The 24632-nt window shown below is 32.8% G+C and overlaps 1 protein-coding gene across 1 annotated transcript; it reads right to left on the reverse strand.

Moving 5' to 3' along the window:
* Positions 1-1665: 1665 nt before the first annotated feature.
* LOC144360309 (uncharacterized) lies at positions 1666-19152 on the reverse strand. The gene is made up of 15 exons (XM_085503927.1): positions 19148-19152; positions 18932-19029; positions 18697-18816; positions 18464-18583; positions 7874-8068; positions 7612-7731; positions 6324-6433; positions 5987-6209; positions 5720-5819; positions 5333-5500; positions 3609-3804; positions 3150-3192; positions 2957-3059; positions 2748-2770; positions 1666-2481 (listed from the first exon to the last, which is right to left on the reverse strand). Exons 1-15 carry the CDS (start codon positions 19150-19152, stop codon positions 2312-2314), a joined length of 1794 nt encoding a protein of 597 aa, XP_085360053.1. The 3' UTR covers positions 1666-2311.
* Positions 19153-24632: the final 5480 nt, after the last annotated feature.

Here is a 24632-nt window from a genome sequence, read left to right on the forward strand (position 1 = left end):
AGACACATTAAAATTAATTCAACATTTAAGATTTGCATTTCAAACGAGAAGCTTAGCAACTAATATTTGTCTGCTATTTGCGATGCACAACATGAAAACAATGTGATTTACATTATCAAAATTTATAATACATACAGAAAATACATTTGATTTTTCATCCATGGTTTTTAATTAATTAGAGTGATGAATTCAATTTAAATCTGACTTTTTAAGATATCAGGAATAAGCTAATAATAGATAAACAATATGCATGCATGCAACATTAAACTAATCACGTCTTTGGACTACTTCTAATAACCAAATGAATCATTATACAAATTAAGCAATTATTATGCATAGATTTAGGTTTAGTTGGGTTAGTTTCATTACAATGTGATGATCAATCCTAAAAATAAATTATTATGCAAATTAGGTAATTATTATAGATGTATATAAACCTATGTTAGTGTATATATGTAGTTGAAAATTGGCTAATTAATATGCACTGATTTTAACCCAAAACTAATCAGGTCTGTGCATTGTCCTAGAACATCTTTGTACTAGGATTCATTGAAATGGGATAATTAGTACTTCCGATATCAGTCTAAAAGCTGAAAATTAACTAATTATACAAATTAGTTGATTAATATGCACACATTTTTACCCAAAATTAATCAGGGTTGTGCATTGTTCTAGAAAATATATGTACCAAGTTTCATTTAAAATAATGAAGTGATAGTACTTGAAATATCAAAATTTAAAAATTGATTAATATGCAAATTAGGTAATTAATATTTCACAAATCTGTCTGTGCATTGTCCTATGTATCTATGTAAGTTTCATTGAAATGTGATGATTAGTACTTGAGCTATCAGTGGAAAAGCTGAAATTTGATTAATCATTATGCAAATTAGGTTAATTATATGAATTGATTTTTACCCAAAACTAATTAAATTTGTGCATTAGTCCAGAGCATCTATGTACAAGTTTCATCAAAATCCAATAAATGGCCCTTTAGATATCAGTGGAACAGTCATAGAACAGCTTATATTTAACTAATTATCGTGCAAATTAGGTTAATTTTATGCATGGATTTTTACCCCAAACTAATCAAATCTGTACACTTGTCCAGAGCACCTATGTACCAAGTTTCGTCAAAATCCAACATGCGGTTCTTGAGATATCAGTGGAACGGACGGACATACACAAATACAGACGAATTAGGTTAGTTATATGAATGGATTTTTACCCAAAACTAATTAAATTTGTGCGTTAGTCCAGGGCATCTATGTACAAAGTTGCATCAAAATTTATTGAATGGCTCTTTAGATATCAGTGGCACAGTCACGGAACAGCTAAAAAGTAGCTAATTATCATGCCAATTAGGTAATTAATATGCATGGATTTCAACCAAAACCTAATCAAATCAGCGCATTAGCCCAAAGCATCTATGCACCAAGTTTCATTAAAAACCAACATGCGGTTCTTGAGATATCAGTGGAACGGACGGACATACACACATACAGACAGGGTAACTGAAAAGACTTCCATTGTGTGCTTCGCACACCGGAGTCAAAAACGTACTACGCAATCTCCATCAAAAGAAAGTATACTTATTCAAGAAACTGTAACAATTATTTGTTTACAAATTGCTATATCATATTAGAAAGAACATGACATGCTAGAAACAGTGACAAGATGTTTTTTATTACAATGAATATTGGTTAATTGTATACTATACATTATATTACTATCGCCATTTATAATACATAACAATATATATAAAACAAAGTCCCTACACATTCATCACAATGTTTATGCCGTTAATATGGAAGATGCTTTACAGTGATAAGAGTACAATATTTCCCTATGATTCCAATACAACAATTGGATATATCAAATACACAATGTATGCAATTTAACTATACAATCACGTGATGTGCAATAACATTATTAAGTTATAAATTGTTTCTTTGAAATGCCGACTGATTATACGTATACATGAGTGAATCATACCATGAAAGTATTTCTGATGAAAATTGACGATATGCATGATTTTAGTTTTTCTAGTATGTAAAACACCACAACATGATGGCATGCAAAACAGAATATGTACATGGAAAATCATTTGATGAACAAAAATGTTGGCTATTCAGTCATACTTTCGATGGGAATCGTATTCTGTTATGTTTGTGGTTTGCTGCACATTTCACGAATACTACATTCAATTATGAATGACTTGTGATTTTCCCGAATATTTCTCCTTCCTAAAAGTTAAATTATTACACAAGGATGATAGTCGACGATGTAAATACAATGTTTAGTATTAGTTTTATATCACAACTTGATAATCACTCTGTGCGTTTTCCCTTGACTGTAAAGGCTTCCCATCAGGATTTATCCTCAATTGTTCATAAGTATCAGCACGCATATTGATTTCTGTTAACTCAGTGTACACATCGTCATCCTTAGCTTTGGATTGATGGTCAGGGTGTGGCTTTTCTATAATTGTCAAAAAACAAACATGATACGACACACGTCATAACAAATGGATGGAATAATATTTGTTATTTGTGTAGTTTTTCGTTTCAGCTATAACGTATCTATTTGTATATGCTACATTGCACAGTTTCGGCAATCGAATGAAAAACTAAATTGTTGACTACAAGGATGTTAACATATAAATAGGAATTAACAATTGTGAACAATTATGCAGACATGTGAAAAAGTTCACATAATGTAGAATGTATCTAATCATTTATGTTTACCTCTCGGTTTTCTCCGTCGTCGCCTGTAAACAAATACATAAGTCAGTCATTAATCATTGAAACAATATCTTATATCATCTTTCTTCTTCAAAATCCTTTTGACGTTTGTTTATGTACGATATATTTTTTGAATAGCTGTAAAAATCACAGTGGTAAAATTGCAAGCTGTGGAATATTATGAACAGAGTATAGTACATGTATATCAATACCTTATAATGAAAAAAGCAACCACCACACATATAACAGCAAAAATAATCACGACACACACAGCAATGATAGTTGTAAGTCGAACTGAGCTTTTGTCAGTAGTACCTGGAATGTAGGAATAATGAAATGGTATTTGGAATGTTGTATGTGCAGTTTTAAATTATTGACATTAAAATTATAACAATTATGAACTACCTGTCTGAATAGGTTCCATGAACGGACTTGAAGTGAAGAAAACCTGTAATACGCAGAAACGAGTAAAATAATGATTAATGATAATAACAACGATGATGACGACCATTATATGAAGTTATTACAAGGATACCGTAAATTATGCACAAGGACGGTACAGCGGAAAAAATCGGCCGACGCGCAGCGACGCTTACTCTGCGGTATCCTCGTAACACCCTTATTATTATACACCTGTTCCTGCCTAGGATACATCATGGGATTGCCGAAATCCAAAAAGTCAGGAACAAATTGGGGTTGTGTTTGTTTTGAGGATGCTTATGCGCATAATAGCTCAGTCCATATTTGGAATTCACATTTTCTAATATAGTAGGATGAAAATATTCAGTGCAATACCACAAAATTACGTCACGCTGTAACATATGGCGTTACAGTGACAGATAAAAACTAGAAGCACATTTTTACCTGTCCATCCACATTTGGATTATCAACATAAGCTCGAACAAAAACTGTATACCATGTTTCAGGTTCCAATTCTCCATTATAAACCTCTCCCTCATATGAATACTGAGCAATATCACGTTTTACAGGGAGATTTGAATTCTGGGTACACTCTGTCAATTTACCATCACCAATAAGTACTTCTTCTTGGAAACTGTTTCTGGAACAGGAGTTTAAAATAGTCAAAAGAGACAGTGACATTGAATGTTGGGGAAAGGGAAAGTTTTGATTGGAAAAAAACACACTACATGCTATATGAAGAAATATGTATGTGACAATATGTAGTTTCTCATATACATGATGGCTTCGTTATTACGTTTAAGGTACCTACATACCAAGTATCAAAGAAAAAGTCAAGAATAGCATTTCTTACCAAAAATAAAAAAATATCCACCAAAAAAAAGAGAATTAAAGATATTGTCATGAATTGAACACATCTGATAGACCACCCAAGGTACACATATATCAAGTATCAAGCAATTCGACTAGCGATTGTCAAGAAGTCAACAATAACATTTTTTTATCTAAAATATTTGCTAAAAATGGAGAATTGAAAATAGTCGGACAAAGGTCCACCTAAGGTACCTACATATCAAGTATTAAAGCAATTGAACTGGTAGTTTTCAAGAAGGAGTCGACAATAAAATGTTTTCCCAAAAATATTAGCCAAAAATAGACAATTTTAGATGTTATCAAAAAATGGAAAATCTGATAGAGGTACCATGGTACCTAAATATGATATATCAAAGTAATTGGGCATGTAGCTCTTAAGAAGAAGTCGAAAATGAAATTGTGGATGAACAACGGATGACAGACGGATGACAGACAAGGCACACTAATATATAAATATAAATATCGTCTTCTATATTCAACTATTCCACCATTGACTATATTGTCTGAGGTCATCTGAATATTGTACAACATGCTGATCTTCGAGAATAATGGCACATGGGCCAACAATTAGCGTTATTATTTTAACCCATTAGACCCGTGTTTGATATGGATAAAATATCGAACAGACCATGGAGCACAGGCTTTAATCAAATGTAGATATTGCAGAATTCCAAACAACTTTTGTAAAAGATGAAAGCAAGATCTCTCTCTCTCTCTCTCTGATATTTCTGCTATAAAAACTTTTACATCATATCAGGATACAATAGCAACTATTTGTGATAAACGAAGATAACATAATCTGTATGCATGAATATTTGATTAACAACATATTTTGGAGGCCTCATATCTTGATGTCCTTCTTGAATTTGACTCCAAGAGTAACCCTTCCACTAGATTCAATGAAAAGAGAGTTGACACTGATTTACCAATATCAATTTACTCTATCTTTGTAGTAATATTTCCTTTTCTCCTGCATATAGTGTATAAATGTCCTAGCTTGTTTGATAAGCCAGAACTTGCAACAGTTATTGTGACTTTTCGAAATATTGTCTTTTTTCACACAAACTGGTGGTAAAATGTTAAATGACCTAGGCAGGTGAGCCAAGGTCGGGTTTTAAGTAGATCATCAAATAATTTACTTCTAAAAATGTGGTAAAACTGATTTGAAGCTTTTGTGAAGCTAAGGGGAAGTAAAGACAATGTCACATAGCAACGAAACAAATCTTATGGCACAGATTTACCGTAGTGCTAGCGACTCGGAGTGACTATATAATCATAGTATAGCATATACCAACCTTGTCATCCTTACTGCCACATATGCTTGTCCTGGAATACCATTAACATCCTCATACTTGTTCAACTCTGTTGATTCATATATACTATCGGGAGAAACTGATGTGTCAAACAGCAATGATCCAGTTTCTTTGCTGATTGGTATACGTATAACAATAATCTCATAACAGCTGCAATTATAGAACATCATCAATGCACCAGTATTAAAGTAAGCCTCGTGACAATTATTATAGCTTTGTGGGATGCAAGATACAAAACTATGTAGTACATTTAATTTTAATTACTCACAGTAAAGAAACATAATTAATCTTTTGTTGTATTATTGTTGATATATTGTGGCATTTCTGTATCATGACATTGTTGAAATGAACTACAATAATTGTATATACCTGATTGGTCCATTTCTTTCAGAAAACTGTTGATGAAACATCAACAATTTTGTCTGTGATTTGTCATCGACAATGACTGGAGCTTGTGATATTGGTGGTTCTGAATAAATAAGCAAACGGAATATTATGAATAATTGTATGCATAATACGTAGCATCGAAAATCCTGAACCAAAGTAGAATGTAATCACCCATCATTGTGTTACGTTTCTTATACAGAAATGATACTTTTCAGGAAACATGAACAGGTATATATAAGGGAACATTACCGCCTCTTTCACTGTTTTGACAGTAGACTGGTGGCTGACTAGGTTCACTTTCTCCAGCATATGTGGCAGCTTGTACACTTATGACATACTTTGAGTATGTCTGAAGTTCTTTGTATTCATAGCATGTGTTCCCATATACCAACCATGAACCTTTTGAATCTTCCATAGCTACATGTCCATCAAATCCTTCATATGGACTTAATGCATGTACTGAATAATTAACCTGCGAATTTATAATAATAGTAAAAGTCTGGTTTCTCGACAAGAGGATCACTAAAAGTGAATTAACAATGCTACATAACAATATAATATTCACTGTGGGAAAATTTCAACTTACTCTATAATAAATCAATACGCCATTTGGTGATGATGGCTCGGTCCAACAAATTGTACAGATTTTATTGTTTATATCCTCTTGAGTAGTAACCAGTAGAGGAGGTGATGGAACTACGATAATATATGAACACAAACAAATAAGTAAATACGCGAACAAACAATTAAACAAACAAACTAAATACACAACATGAATGATCGATGTACATTACATTTAACAGATGATTTAATTGATGAATATCTAAATAAATGAAAACCCTCCTACTAATATGAATGTATATTTGTAGCAACATATAGTTTTTTTGATACAGTGTATTTCCTTTTCACACATTGTCTACACATGAAGATGCATTGGATTACACAATATTTCAATGAATGAATAATAAATTATAACACACAGCAGAGTGGTGTGCATGGCACAATATGACATAGTATTTGACACGTTTTCTTATTTTAAGTTTTGAACGTGTGAACTTTGAAGAATCTAAGAATCGAAGTCAGTATTTGATTGCTTCATTTTACATTGAAATTGTTTGCAAAGATTGCATATTTCAACATGTCAGATCATAAATAAGATAAAACACAACTAACGACAATGTGCCGAACGGTATCCTCACGTGTTGCAATTCTTGCACAGCTGTGATGAAAATCTCTGATCATCCCAATGTCTGTTTTGTTTGTGGATGTTAATATAGATTGGCTAGTTATTTCTGCGTAGTGTGTGAATTTTGTCATTTAATTCAACGACTATTTTGTGAATAAACTCATTATTATAGACTTTTAAGGGATGTTGTGAAGAAAAAGTTGGCTAATTGTTTGAGTTTGACACCATGCATTGTCAGTAACTCATTCAAAATTTGCATAATCAAAAATGTCACATGCATGTACGCAGCTGACTGAAGAGTGTTTTTTTGTACTTGATCGCACACTGAAAAACGCTGTAACCACTCTGTTATCCTTTCACACAAGCTAGAAAAAATGTCTAGCACATTTATTTTTTCAGTAATCGTTAATGAATATCTTCAGAAAGTAGTCTTAGGGAACCAACTTGTCAGCGGACTTGATGACAGCTTGCCAGATTAGGGGTGTTTTTGTTATGTTTACGTTGAGGTCAAGTGCTCAAATGAAAACCAAAAACATTCTCTGTATAATTATTGGGATCCGTGTTCTAATCTGCATATATTTGATACAGATACCGGAAATTGTTGGTTATAATTCTGAAACTCATAAGATGTATGATAAACAGCATAAAATGTATAATATATGTAATAGTATATATAACAATAGCTTACTTTTGCCACATTCAGGGTGACTGCATTCTGTACATTCACCATTGACATTGTTACAACTAGCACCACTGATACAGGTACATGCATTTTGACAGTTATCACCCCATACACCATCATCACATACTGGAAGATAATATTTCAAATAATATCACAAGTAAAATACCCTAGAATTTAACCAGATAATACATTTCGCCATACTTAATGAGTAAACAAACAAAAAACAAAGAATAAAAACACATATAAATAAGGTAGTACATGTTTATACCTGTACAAGAGAAATTTAATGTATTCCACTGTCCATTTGCTTGACAAGTACTAGAGGTTGTCCCAGATGATGTATAGCCAGTATTACAGTAGAATGTACAAACAGTATTGTAAGTTGTTCCTGTTGTTGGCATCCCATCGTTTGTACATGTCTTGTATCCATTTGATGGATCACTTAGAGTGTCACAATTGACTACTGTAAAGACAATTAATAAATATTTTAAATGTGAATTCATGAACAATATTATACCGGTAAAGACGGTAAGATATTGAAAATTCAACGTAAACATTAAATGTTCAATATTATTTGTGATGTACATGTTATCTCATCAAGACTTGAGCTGGTCTTATGTAACCAGTGAGACCTGAGACTTACTTTCTTTCATTCAGACTTTAGTTTTTGATCTGTTGTCACCTAAATTTGACTATCCGGGAAATTTATCACAATGTTGACTGTTACCTAGATCAGAGGAAATAGTCAGAAATGGTCAGTCTCTATAGACGCAATAAAACATCGACCAACAACAACAACAGTCTAAAAGACATTAATTTAACACCAAGTATTTCTAGAAAAATGTCAATGTTTCAACTTAATAAGAAACATAGAAATTCGGTGGCCATGAAAGAGGCTACTTCCGTTCAAGTCGTAATGCAATATCAAAATTTTACCAGGGAGGATAGTTCAATCTACTGAGGCAGAGATTGTTAGTGTGACAATGTCCATGAATCTATATATTCAAACGGAAAAAAAAACATGACCTGTGTTTCTAGGGAAATTCACTAAATTAAAGATACTCAGATGAATTTATTTATTTAAAAGCAAATATACTACCATGAGAATAGCAAAGCCATGACAACAACAAACCATATTGAACTCAGAGTGCAAGGCACTACTTATTCAGAAAGTATCACAATAAGTGGCTTAATATGATCTGCAAAGAATCGTAACTGTCATACTTTCAGTTCAGAAGAATATTCTTCAGAATAAATACGTTAGTTTTGCTGCCCTGCTTATCAAACCCCACATAGTTATGGAGGACAGGTCTATTGTCAATTGGTCAATCACCATTGAGAGAAATGTAAAGGAGTAGCTTATTTTATGACTACTGTGTACAATTTATAATGTGGGCTAGGACTTTAAGAGCAATAAGATGGACTGGTCAATACGGTAAGGTTGGCTGTAAGGTTAACAGTTGCTCTATTCGCCCCATGTATTCATCCGATTTCTGCTCTCAAATGCAGGCCAAAGCAAATGTCTCAGGCTACCCCGGTCGCAGTGGCGCCGATTTTAGAAGACGAGCAAATACTTTTCTGTAATGGCAGGGAAATCTGCAAATAACTAAATACACCAAGAGGTCGCACTAGAAAACCATGTCCGTTTCATCAATTGTGTGTCTATCTTGTAAAGCAGCTTGTCAGGTGGTAGTGGTTTGTAAACCAAGTAGGGGAAAAGCAAATGCAGTTAATATTGCTAGCAATCACCGACAACCAACAGGCATTGTTTTCAAGGCTAGCACACCCATGAATGTGCATAAATTAGAAAATTACAATGTAACCCAGACAATGTGTTTGTTACTGATGATAAACCTGCCACACAATGTAGCAAATACTAGCCTTAATAATTTAATTTTAAGGAGAACTTCTCACTTTCATACATTAAAAGTAGATAATGTGGTTAATGAAATTAATCGTATAGGGATTTTTTTTGAATAATGTTTTTATTTTCGTTATTTCGCTATAGGGCTCATGCAAGATCAACATTACCTAATTTAAATCCATCTAAGACCGAGAAATCCAATAAATTTATGTATATTTCATTGACCACAAGAAAGCTTTAACAGCATTTGGCTAAAACTAAAGACGACTTAATTAATTTCACTACACTTTACTAGCAAGGATGCAATTTAAGCCCCACTCTTTTAAATTCCCTTAATGACCTGCCAAATATTTTCGACCCTAAAATCTGTCAGCCACCATTCTAAATAACACCAGTCTAATCAACCTTCCTTATGCTGATGATAGTCATCATATCAAAATCTAAGGCTAGTTAGCAAATTTGTCTGGATAAACGCTCTAAATACAGAATAAAATGACAACTAAAAGTCAACACAGACAAATACAAATTTATGATATTTAATAAATCAAACAGACTACTAAAAATAGGCTAGTTTAGCTGTCGCTCAACGGTTTTTTGAAAAAAATAGAATGTCATTTTATTTGGCAGTTTATATCGCTAATATTAGTAATATGCACAGATTTCCACAGGTCTGCACATTTATCACAAAGCCTCATTGATTGGTTCTTGTGATATTGGTGGAACAGACACACATATACACACATCCATAAATACAGATAAACTGAAGAGTACACTGAATAACTAAATGATATAATTAATAACAGCCTATAAAATAATATACTGTATGTGTTTGTATTACAGTTCTTTCTAAGCCTAGAAATGTGACACTACAACCAGCAGTGTATACAATTACTGTTATCTGGTTAAAACCAGACCCACCCAATGGTATAATAACAGCCTATAACATAATATACAATATGTGTTCGTATTACAGTCCCTTCTAAGGCTAGAAATGTAACAATACAACCAGCAGTATATACAATTACTGTTGCTTGGCTAGAACCATATCCATCTAATGGTATAATTTCGATTTTCTTCCATTAAAATATATTTGAAAAAAAGAATCATAACAAAAATACAAAAATCATGAAAAATACGAGTCATTATTTTAAAATTTATTTTGAAACAAATTTTGACATTACAGGCATTATTGTAACACAGAATACAGTGCTTGAGATATTACAGTTATGCATATTAATGAGGTAACATGACCATCTATGGTCATTTGATATGTTAGTCACATCTCTTGTTTAATGGCTATAATATGACACTGGTTACATTGTCCTATGCGAAACATTCTTGCGTTATGCATATTAATGAGGTCACATGACCATATACATGTACCACATCACTTGTCCAGTGCCTTGAATACTGAACTGGTTGAACTGTCCTTTATTCATTCGTACTTGAGATATGGCCATTATGCACAAAAATGAGGTATCTTGTTATGAGACGTTAGTTACATCTATTGTCTAATGGCTTGAACATTGCACTGGTTGCACGTTTTTATTTGTAACAGTGCTTGAGATTAGACAGTTGAGCATATTAATGAGGTCACATGACATTATTATGCATAGATTTAGGTATGTATATTGTTCCAAGGCACACATGTACCAAGTTTTATTATGTGATGATTAATCATAAACAAATTTGGGGAAAGCTGAAAAGTAAGATAATGTGCAAATTGTATATAAACTAAAGACTAAATAGATCGTCACACTGTCTTAGATTATATATGTAATAATTCATGTAATAAGATGATAAGTACTTGACATAGTGACCAATACAACTAATAAGGTCTGCAGAATGCCACATACCATCTCTGTACCAAGTTTCATTGAAATGTAATTAGAACCAACAGGTTATGAATCATTATGCAAATTAGGTGATTGATAGGAACAGATTTTAACCCAAAACTAATCAGATCCGTGTAATTTTCTAGAGTATATATTGTCACACGCAACGTAATATTACCGTAATTGGTATAGTACAGGTGTGATGGTTCAAATACCAAAATGGCAACAGTAACATGATACTTCCCTAGCGGCGATGATAACATACGAACACGGAGCCAACAGATGAGGTTTCAACTTGTACTGGTATTATTATACTCTGCAAACATCAAGTACAATAACGCGGTAAAACTCCACTACTCCAATAACTAGATACTTAAACTCCAATACAATTCAACGAGATCTCCGGTCTGAACTCAGTGCTGAACAACTCCCCTATATATGCCTCCACTGTCTATAAATAGACCATTACATCAGCATACATAATGAGTCTGGCACTTACTACAAATTTCTAGAATGTTCCATTATCTTCTATTGCCACCTACAGTGTTCAATTACCTATTCAACCAGTTTCTAAAAAAATCTAGAATATTCCACCCAGACACAGTGCGGTTCTAGAACATTCTCAGTGACACGGAAGTGGTAAATAAGTCGTATGCGACATCTATGTACAAAATGTCATTGAAATGTAATGATTAGTACTTAAAGTATTGAGTAAATTGAGTACTTATGTAAATAAGGTAATTAATATGCATAGTCTTTTACCCAAAACTAAACAAATCTGTGCATTACCCAGTGCATCTATTCATCAATTTCCATTCACAATTGCTGTTAGCAATGCACATTTCAAATAAAGAACTGAAGATATCATTAGAAAACAAACAAATCGGGGATGGGTCTACGCGAGGTGCCTATATGTATAGTACCAAAGCAGTCGGTTTTCAACAAGAATTCGAAAATATAACTTTTTAAATCAAAAATGACAAAAATATTCATCAAAATTAGAGAATTAAAAATATCATCACGAAATGAACAAATCTTAGAGAGGTCTACCCAAGGCACATATACACCAAGTATCAAAACAATAAGAATTGTAGTTTACAAGAAGATGTTGAAAATGTAAAAAGGTTGACACGGACGACGACGGACGCCGACGACGGACGCTGATGGACAATCACTCATATGATAGGCCCAGCTCTACAAATGCATGGATTTCAACCAAAACCTAATCAAGTCTGTGCGTTAGCCAAGTGCATCTATGCACCAGGTTTCATTAAAACCAACATACGGTTCATCAGTGGAACGCTTCGCACACGGGAATCAATTAGAAAATTGGACATTATATTTTACGAGAAGCTTAATGAAGTAAATTCAGCAATTAATTTTATTGGTCAAAACACAAAACTAACGTGTGCAATCAATTGTATAGTGGCTGATAATCCACAGTCGATCGTCTAACATTAATTGCAAGTGATAATAATTCCCGCAGTCAACTGAATCGGCTAAATATCATTTTTGCAATACGAACGTAGATGAAAATGATGGATTAACAGCCTCAAAAAATTGGTTGCCGTCCGTCCGTTTGCTCGAGCGATTCGCCTAAGATCTTAAAGTTATACTAGTGCTGTACGATTCAGTAGGGTGTTCGGTATTAATGGATGTTTGTATTTTTTTCGAAAGTATGTTGACTGAGACGATTTCACAAAGTTATCGCTAAAAACAAGCTTTAAGTCAAAAAAACGGGCACGCAATAACGCGTTCACTCAATGTATCTATACTTATGATATACTAGTTCAATGACTCATTTAATTAACCACGGATATATGCAGCATTGTAGGATCCAGAGGGGGGGGGGCAAACGCATTACGATTCATATCATCTGGATTACGCATAGCTTCTCTGCATTTTACGCTCCGTAATTTTAGGCGAAGCTTGCTGGACCCGCCACTGGTATGCAGGACATTCTACACTGTAAATCTCGGCAGCACTTTTCTGTTTTTCATTACGGTGACATAAATGTGTAATTAAAGTGTTTATTGGTAGAACATTTAAGGAATAATGCATCCACCTTAAAAACTTTATGGTATATATGTCAACTAGACAATCATCGAAAGTGACGTAATTTCCTCCAGAAAATAATTGTATGTCACGCATCAACCTATATGGTTTCACTAACCTAAGTACAACTAGAAATCGAGACACGTGGTGAATTAAGTACCTCGTGGCCTAACGGATTTTATTAATCCGCATTTGGTGAACGGTAGTTGTAGTTCCAATTCCATCTGAGCATTCTCACATGTGATTTAAACATGTAATATTTCTCGAAAAATGCTCAATTTGAACCACTTCAAAGGGGAAAATCACCAACGATTTCTCAACCCGAAACACCAAACTATAAATGTTCTCAAAGTGTTAATGTATAATACACATTCGTGTTCATGAGAGTAAAAAACTAAAACACATTTCTTACAAATTGTTAAGGTAGCGGGACTATTATTTGCATACTTGTTTTCATCTTCTAATTGTGACCAAATGACTACAAATAGACCCAGGAAAGTATATATTTTTAGAATCGCCAGACCCGCATTCTATGACCCGCTACTTAATCAAAGGTGAAAAATTACTTTTTCTGTAAAAAAAATAATTACGCATTTATGCTGGCGATAAGAAGTATTTTTTTCACTTTTTCTAGTTGTTCAATAGTCTGGTAAATTGAATGTGTCTGGTCAGTTTTATGCAAGCAACGCGTTTTAAAAAACAGTGTGCTGAATTTCAATTACTGTTTTAGTCGCATTGCCCCCAACTCAAACCACAACTCGTTGGTAAATAATCGATGAAATAGTTTGTCTGGACACATTCAAGTTCCTCTCACTGTCACCTTAAAGCTGTGAAAATTTGGTGTTAATCCGACGACAATAAGTATACGTTATTTTTTGTTAAAGACCTTGTATTTTGAAAAACATAAACTCCTAGAAAACGTCCATGAAGTAACAGCAAAGATTTTCAAGCTTGTTTATCGACACAATCAATTTGTTTTCCCATCAAGGTCTGCTTTAACATGTGTAGGGACATCCAAATGTGTAAGGCTATTGGAAACCAAAAATATAAAGGAATGAGATAGCTATAATTGGATAAATTCGGCATATGAAAACACCAAAATCAATGATTTTTTTTCAGTGGCTGTGTGACCTTGTGTCTGAGACATTCATATGCAAATGACTAATCTGTGAAACAAACAGGGGCGGAGACAAACCACTCAAATGTTTGGAAACACTCATTGTGTGTCAGATAGCTACTGATAACACATCCTAACATTGCTTTGTCTTGAAACTTATAGGCACACAGATTAAACCTGTGTTGTTGATTTTGGAAAACACTACTGAGGCTGCCTTGCTTCCCTTCAGAAAATCTACATTTTAACCAACTTATATGACATTCTATGTTATGTTGACTTTATAACATGAAAGTTTATAGTGCATTTCATCAATTAATAAATAAATGTGAAAATCGTAATTTTCAACACAAATAATAGTCTCGCTACCTTAAATTGTTTTATCTTGGAGCACTTTATAAAACAAACACACATGTAATGTTTCAAGGTAAACACTCGACTATGCATGTTTCATAAGTGTTTACATATACGACATGTACAAACGGTCACACGAGTAACTAAAGCACTCTCTTTTGAAACTGTTTTATTTTGAGGCACTTCAGAAAACAAACACACATGCAATGTTTCAACCTAAAACACCCGATTTTATACAGGATACTTCAGTATGCCGTCTACGGTATGTATCTACAATGTACACAGTACTTATTATCGACTGTATGTAGCATATTTATTGGGAAAAATACTCACACACCGTGACGTCAAATTTGTCAGCAAGTCATACTGTGATAAATTTATCGATTTTAGTATTTTGCGAGTGTGCATACCATGTACCTGTCACAAGTTTAATAACCGATGGAATTAAACATGTACGGTGTTGTTATCAATGTTCGAGTTAGTAAGCTGGATGACGCTGCGCTAAACAGGCAATTATTCCCTGTGATCTATTCATTAGATTCAATTTCTTTACAGCTCTTATCCTATTGGCAGAGCCTCGGTGTTGAATTCCAATATTGTGATTACCACGCACCTGTGCAAATTTGCGCCTAATTTAAACGAGCTCCTCTAAGCCTCTAATAATACATAACCATTCAATTGTTATTTAGATATTTAATTAATACAATAAATACAATATGAAAACAAATATTGAACAATAACTTAGTTTGCTACTTCTTTGCAAATATTTTGAGATACCTTTCGTAAACGACGGTTGACATTAATGTATGTTGCGTGTTCAAGTAACTGGTAACTTGTGTCGTGCGCACGTCCATTCATGATTGAATTATACTATCGGGAGTGCGCAGACAGGTGGCATATTCGTTGAAGAAGCAATAACAACTTGAACCGAATGAACTCTTTTTTAGAAGAAAGGAACCGGAAGTTATCCTAAACAGACCTGAAGGTATGATTATATTGTTACTGCGTTACGAAGCGTGTGGAAATTGTAATTTATAAAGCCAGCGTCGGCAGTTGTGTACTACATTGATATTTGTAGCAGCCTCCATTCATTTACTCATGTGCGGGATAAAACTGATTAAACTTAAGTTCATGAATTTACAGGACCAGGGAATTCCACACCACATTACGTTCATGCCGACATCTCCCAGATCAAGATCTGAGTTACCAAAAAAATCATAGAAATGTTGCAGAATTTAACAGGAAATTGTAGTTCAATTCGTTTGTGGTCATATTTTCGTCTTCTCATTACATGCGCGTTAGTTTATAACAACAATAATATTTTATATTGTATATCTGATTCAAATATCGCATTGTTTGAAATAATAATGATAATTATTTGAACATTACTCACTGCATTTTGATAATATTATACTTTTCAGATTTTAAGAGAAACGATTGGAGCGAACAAGATGAAACTGCTAATGTTGGGAATTAATTTTGTTCTGTTAATATGGGTTACTACTGAAATGGTTCAAAGATGTTGTTATTCGTTTCAGTTAATTACTCATCTGTTTTTAAGTGTCAATCTTTGCAAATATTGGATTGTATCTACAGTTTCACGAACGGTTTGAATTTCAGCACAAGTAAACACACTTATTCACGCGATTGATATCTTTTACAACAACTATACATGTCTGTTTTTTTTTAATTTACACTCGAACTTACCTTATTAATGTTTATATTTAGGAACACATTCTTACTTGATTATGTGATCTGTTAATCGTTTGTTATTATTACTGTACAATAGTGCAAAGTGCCCCATCACGAAACGCATCATTTAATATATTTTGTTTTCAAAAATGATAATATTAATGATTTTGTACCATGTTATCAGTGTAAATACATTTTTAAATGTGTCTCTGGTACGAGCACTTGTCAATATTCTGTTTGTGTTTCTGTACTTTTCGAAGTATTGCGATGATAAACATTTTTTCAATACATATTTCTGGTGGAAACTCTTTTCAATGTGCGGAATAACTTTATTAAAACATGTCTTCGGTTGAGACATTTTTCTACGTGTCGTGATTATAAACACTTTACAAAATGTGTGTCTACTAAAAGCACTTTTAAAAGTGTTGCGATAATAAGCACTTTTTATACATGTTCCTGGCGGGAACATTTTACAAATGTGTGACTAGTAAAAGCACTTTTAAAAGTGTTGTGATAATAGGCACGTTTTATACATGTTTCTGGTGGAAACACTTTAGAAATGTGTGACCAGTAAAAACACTTTTAAAAGTGTTATGATAATAAGCACTTTATATACATGTTTCTAGTGGAAACACTTTTAAAAACGTGTTTCTAATGTGTTATAGGCAAAAACATCCCTGCAATGTTTCACTAAAAGTGTTTTCATAATATACACTTCCCGCAATTATGCAGATTATAAACACTTTAAGTGTTTTTAAAGTGGGGACAAGCTTATAAACACTTTAAATGTTTTATCACAAAACAGTTTATTTTAAAACAGTAGCATATAATAACTTATTTGCGATTTTAAGAAAAAGTCTCAATGTGTTTAATTATAAATCACTTGAAAGTGATTTTAAAGTGGGGACAAAAATGTGTCATATTTTAAAACACATAGATTTACAGTATAGTTGCTGTTTTATTTTGTCTTAAATAGTTGTTGTGGTCAAACATTGTGTTCACAGGCCACAGTTGAGAAAAATGAGGTCGGTATAATATAATAGTAATAAAACATCCACTGGCATGGTATACTACATCGATTTTTGCACAGATGTTCTCGATATACGAGCTCGTGCAATTAAGTGCTGAGTAAGTTTGAAATAATTCAGTTGAAGAATTTTTGAGATAATGCCACGAACGGAAGGACTGATTTACAGGGCGGAGAGAAGGGGAGAAACATAGCCGTATCTGTGGCGTAATTGTCAATGATTGATAAAAACACAATAATAATGTAAATAATTTTAGGACTGGTCTTAAACTGTGTTAGTCCCACTTTAAATTCGACCACTGGCGCAAATACTGAAGATAAGATGGTACTGCTTTTTCAAACTTGTTTCATAAAGTAATAGATGCAGTTTTACAACCATCCGAGTTGCGTATTTAAATTAAAATATTTCAAGTAACATCTTTCTAAACTCATACTTATAGCAAAAGGTACTGATGATATCATAAGGTAATCTTATTACATGAATATTATTACAAAACGCTGCTACCCCATTACAAATGCGTCGGTATTTTTTATTACAAAACGCTGCTACCCTTATTACAAAATGCGTCAGTGATTTTATTACAAAACGCGTCAGTTATTACAAAACGCTGCTACCCTCTATTACAAAATGCGTCAGTGATTTTATTACAAAACGCTGCTACTATTATTACAAAACGCGTAAGTTATTACAAAACGCGTCATTATTACAAAACGCTGCTACCCTCTATTACAAAACGCGTCAGTTATTACAAAACGCTGCTACCCTCTATTACAAAATGCGTCAGTGATTTTATTACAAAACGCTGCTACTATTATTACAAAACGCGTAAGTTATTACAAAACGCGTCATTATTACAAAATGCCGCAGTACAAAGGCTAGAGATTTAAAAGTACATTAAGTTTATGTTTTAATTTACCTGTTTGACAAGTAGGTCCAGTGTATCCAGTTCCTTCACAGTCACATGTGTATGATCCTATTGTATTAGTACATACACCTCCATTCTGACAAGGAGTACCAGATGTACATTCATCAATATCTGGGAAAATAAGACAACTATTAAAATAATAAACTATTTATAATTTTTAAACAAAAATAAATTAAAACAAATCTAAACATTTAAAAGTACATTAAATTTATGTTTTAATTTACCTGTTTGACAAGTAGGTCCAGAGTATCCAGTTCCTTCACAGTTACATGTGTATGACCCTATTGTATTAGTACATGTACCTCCATTCAGACAAGGAGTACCAGATGTACATTCATCAATATCTGTGAAAATAAGACACAAGTATTATAATAATAAACTATTTATAATTTTTAAACAAAAATAAATTAAAACAAGGCTGAAGATTTAAAAGTACATTAAGTTCATGTTTTAATTTACCTGTTTGACAAATAGGTCCAGAGTATCCAGTTCCTGCACAGTTACATATATATGATCCTATTGTATTAGTACATGTACCTCCATTCTGACAAGGAGTACTTGATGTACATTCATCAATATCTGTGAAAATAAGACAACTATTAAAATAATAAACTATTTTTAATTTTTAAACAAAAATAAATTAAAACAAATCTAAACATTTAAAAGTACATTAACTTCATGTTTTAATTTACCTGTTTGACAAGTAGGTCCAGTGTATCCAGTTCCTACACAGTCACATGTGTATGATCCTACTGTATTAGTACATGTACCTCCATTCTGACAAGGAGTACTTGATGTACATTCATCAATATCTGTGAAAATAAGACAACTATTAAAATAATAAACTATTTATAATTTTTAAACAAAAATAAATTAAAACAAGGCTAAAGATTTAAAAGTACATTAAGTTCATGTTTTAATATACCTGTTTGACAAGTAGGTCCGGAGTATCCAGTTCCTGCACAGTTACATGTGTATGACCCTATTGTATTAGTACATGTACCTCCATTCAGACAAGGAGTACTCAATGTACATTCATCAATATCTGTGAAAATAAGACAACTATTAAAATAATAAACTATTTATAATTTTTAAACAAAAATAAATTAAAACAAGGCTAAAGATTTAAAAGTACATTAAGTTCATGTTTTAATTTACCTGTTTGACAAATAGGTCCAGAGTATCCAGTTCCTGCACAGTTACATATATATGATCCTATTGTATTAGTACATGTACCTCCATTCTGACAAGGAGTACTTGATGCACATTCATCAATATCTGTGAAAATAAGACAACTATTAAAATAATAAACTATTTTTAATTTTTAAACAAAAATAAATTAAAACAAATCTAAAAATTTAAAAGTACATTAACTTCATGTTTTAATTTACCTGTTTGACAAGTAGGTCCAGTGTATCCAGTTCCTACACAGTCACATGTGTATGATCCTACTGTATTAGTACATGTACCTCCATTCTGACAAGGAGTACTTGATGTACATTCATCAATATCTGTGAAAATAAGACAACTATTAAAATAATAAACTATTTATAATTTTTAAACAAAAATAAATTAAAACAAGGCTAAAGATTTAAAAGTACATTAAGTTCATGTTTTAATATACCTGTTTGACAAGTAGGTCCGGAGTATCCAGTTCCTGCACAGTTACATGTGTATGACCCTATTGTATTAGTACATGTACCTCCATTCAGACAAGGAGTACTCAATGTACATTCATCAATATCTGTGAAAATAAGACAACTATTAAAATAATAAACTATTTATAATTTTTAAACAAAAATAAATTAAAACAAGGCTAAAGATTTAAAAGTACATTAAATTTATGTTTTAATTTACCTGTTTGACAAGTAGGTCCGGAGTATCCAGTTCCTACACAGTCACATGTGTATGACCCTATTGTATTAGTACATGTACCTCCATTCAGACAAGGAGTACCCGATAAACATTCATTAATATCTGTGAAAATAAGACAAAATTACCAGTATTATAACAATGGATCAGACAGTCAATATAACTCTACTGTCTAAAAAATTAGAGCTAAGATAAAATGTATATTATTTATATTTACCATTACATACGACAGGGTCAACAGCCCATGTAGTACCAGAACATGTAGACATCAATGATGCAATTGATGTATAACCATTTGAGCATATGAATGTGCATACACTACCAGAAACTGTATTCGTGGCACCGGTACATGAGTACAAAGCAGCATTCTGTGTATTTGGCAATGCAGCACAATCACCTGCAGATACAAATGAGAAACAATCAAAACAGCAATTCTACTGACAACGGTAAATAATTAAAATACAATCATTGACATTGCTCAGTCCCCATTCTGTAGTGAATGTAAAATTACATCATTAGCAGCGATCGAGTAGTATTTTGCAAAATACTATGTAAAAACATTGTAATGAGTCTGAATAAAATCATGCAAACCATCTTAGAAAAACAATTGTCAAAATGGTGTGCATCTGTAATACGTATGACCCTGATTTATAGCTCTCTTTTCATCTGTGAGAAATGATTCTGGACACATTTACAGACTGTGATTTTAACAAATTTGCTGAATCGGCACGGACATGATTAAAACAAATTGATTGCCAATCGGTGCACCTATAGCTCAATATACATGATCATGATACAAACTTTGAATGAAATCATTCTATTCTTCTCTGAGTACCGGTTCTGTACGTTTTTACAAAGTGTGATTTCAGGTTTTTAGACAATATGGCCATCTTCATATGATTGAACTTAAAAATATATATGACATGCACTAGTAACCCAATATGAAAGATATAGATACAAAGTTTAAATAAAATTTCTCTGTTCATCCTGGAGAAGTGGACATATTTAGGAAACAAAATTTCAGAATTTAGCAATTTTGAGGAACAAAATGGCTGCCAGTCAGCCATACTTGAAGCATAGAAACAAAAACAGCCACTGATGATGCTGTATAGTTTTGAAATTGTTAGTTGCTAGCAAAGGAAAACAGCACTTGTTAAATCTGGTGACTAGTTTAGTATGGTAAAAAGCGTGTACATTCTTCTAATAACAACAATATACATAATAAATCCTTTCTATCAATAATTGCATCTTTAAATAATATTCATTAGATATGTCATAACCTCATTAAAATTATTAACACAGTGCGCGTGCTTCAAAATTGCCGACCGGTGACCATTTGTTATGCCTGGATCGATCAAGTTCGGACATACATCATATCGGTCAAACTGTTGTATTACTGTAAATAATTATGAACAATACAAACTGAAATTTATGAACAAAAATAATGAAACTTATAAACTAAATCTAATATTGTAACATGGTCTGCAGGAGGAGATTTAAAATGATGTCCATTCTATTTACCGGATTATGCTCAATGACGTATTTTCACTGTTGGACACTTTCAAAAACAATGTCTCTACAAGTGTTGCATAAACCCGAATAAAAGACCAGAGTCACGGAGAATATTTCTAGTGATTCATCCCTCTAAAACGTCTTCAACCAGTCTAGGCCAATCATAAATTTACAGGCCTGTGATATTAAACTTTGTTCTTTGGTGAAACAGTGGTTTCCCTCTTCAAATATTCAAAAATACACTTGATACCCTGGAGTACGACCGTCCCAAATGATTTTCGTCTTCTCAATTTCTCAAGATGAACGTCTCAAGGTTGTTTTGTTTACTAGAGGCAATGTTTACTAGAGGCAATGGAAGCATTTCTTGCATTAATTTCCATTGCACAGAAAAAACAGCAATTACTGTTACTGAAGCCCAGAATTGGCATGTATTCGCCGGCCATTCACGCAAACTGCAAATCAAAGCTATTACCCCATCCATAGTTGTTGACACTTTGCTTCCATGATGGATGTATTGTGACGTTTTTTGACCCCCGGATTCTAACCTTGCATTCTGGCTACATTTAGTGACCTTTCATACCAGTTCAATTTTCTCTCATTATTTCATCCAGATTTCATGATAGTTAAAACAAACCTTCATTTCACAGTCACTTTAGTTTTCACTTTTCTAAAATTATTTTACTTATCACAAGACTATCACTCCAATCATGCAATCCCCCATAGTACTTCCTCAGACCCAGTGAGGATCACCAACATAAATACAAAGAACCCTCGCTATCGGGAGCTGAGGAGTAAACTTCACACATACCGCACACATTAGGTCATATATTTAAACAAGCGACATGATAATCGAAATAGCTCCACTGTTCTACAAGAACATTGTAGCTAATTCGAGTAACGTACACCCAGAAGTCTTCAAGAAGAGTTCAAAAATAGCAATTTTAACCCAAAATGAGAATAATATAGAATTGAAGATATTGTAACCAAATAAACAAATAAGACAGCGGTCCACCAAAGTATACCAAGTATCAAGGCAAGAAGAAATGGCAAATAGCATTTTGTACCCAAAATTACAAAATATTTGCCAAAAATAGAGAATTGAAGATACCATCACGAAATGAACAAATCTGACATAGGTCTACCAAATTATCTACATTCCAAGTATCAAAGCAATTGAGCTGACAGTTTTCATGTCAAGTCGAAAAACAACATTTTTTACCAAAACAGAGGAGAAGAAGAAGTCGAAAATGCAATTGTTAACGAACGGCGGACGGTCAATCACCTAAACGTAATTTGTTTACTGATTGAATTCATAATTTCTGACAGGCCGCCATATTGTTTTAAAGAATGCTGTACAATAGTCATAGTTCTGACATATTTTTCCTGTGCACATTATATCAATTCATTGTATGGCTATTGCCATATGTAATACTATTACAAGAACATTTTCAGTTGGCCATTTTATTTGACTGTTTTTGTTGAAGTAAGTAGCTACAAAGACAAGACATATATAATGGTATATCTATCATGTGATTTTTTTTCATTTTGATGCATTTTTGTCCAACAATTTGGTCCTGCATGTTTTTCTTGCATGTCACAATTTATTGAAAAATCACTAAAAATGAAATTGAATGAGAACTACCGGTATGTCATTGACAATGACTTGTTATTGATAGAATGTACTATTCTTCAATCACAGGTCTTTCAAATGTTAAACCGGTTTTATAATAATCAAACAAATGATTTGTGGTAATGATCGTTAACATCACAAAAATGCAGACATTTAAAAGACACAAGAAGTAAGATGCACAAACTTTCAATAACAAGCTAATCAGCAGAGATAGATGTACATAATTTAATTTGGCAACTTACCTTTTACATTGTGTAAATATATCAAGATAAATACAACTGAATTCCATAAACATGGTCGGTTTAGAAGCACCACCATTGTGTATGCCTTGAGTTCTTGTTAATGTTCTATGATATAATATACTACATGTATTAGATGTGTATAATCAATTAAGTTACACATAAGGAAAAATAGTACTACAAAGCGTATGCTTTTTCTTTTTAAATTGCATTCCAGCATTTCATCATTATTATTTTTCCCAATGTCGCAGTGACAACCTCCATGACTATTTGCTGGTTAACTGTTCAATTGAGTAGAACACTGCTAGAATTAGCCCGCAATCTAGGCCAAATGTTGCCAATGTGCCTTGTTAACTGAAAATACGTATTAAATAGTTCCCGAAATTAATTATTTGTTTAATTGCTGTAGGTGAATAGGTAGAGTAGGTGAATAAAACATTTTAAGCTAAGACGCTTAGAATATGTGCACACGTACACTGTATGTTCATTCTTCTGGTAATGCATACATGTGATAAACAGAATGACACAATTTGTGACCTTTAAACAAGTTTCATTGAATATTTTCTATGTATTAATAGTGTAATTCATTGCACTTTCCTAAATTTCTGGCTACTATGAAACAAGATGAACATATTTCTGTGACATTTACAACATAAGTATTTTTCTCTAAAACAATATATTGAACTGGGTAAAAATTCCATAAAAAATTGTATTATTTAAGCAGGTGCGAGCTATAAGTTATTTTATGTAGAGCAATACAAAGTATTACTATTAAAGTACTTCAATCTTATCTGCCATGCCATAACGATTTTATAAACTTATGTTATATGTTATGGCCTATGGAAAATTATATTGTTCAAAAGTAGACATTTGTTAACAACATTAATTAATTTTATTAATATTTTTT

Source organism: Saccoglossus kowalevskii, chromosome 9, assembly GCF_978046115.1.
Source record: "Saccoglossus kowalevskii chromosome 9, keSacKowa6.1, whole genome shotgun sequence".
In the NCBI taxonomy this organism is placed as follows: Eukaryota; Metazoa; Hemichordata; class Enteropneusta; family Harrimaniidae; genus Saccoglossus; species Saccoglossus kowalevskii.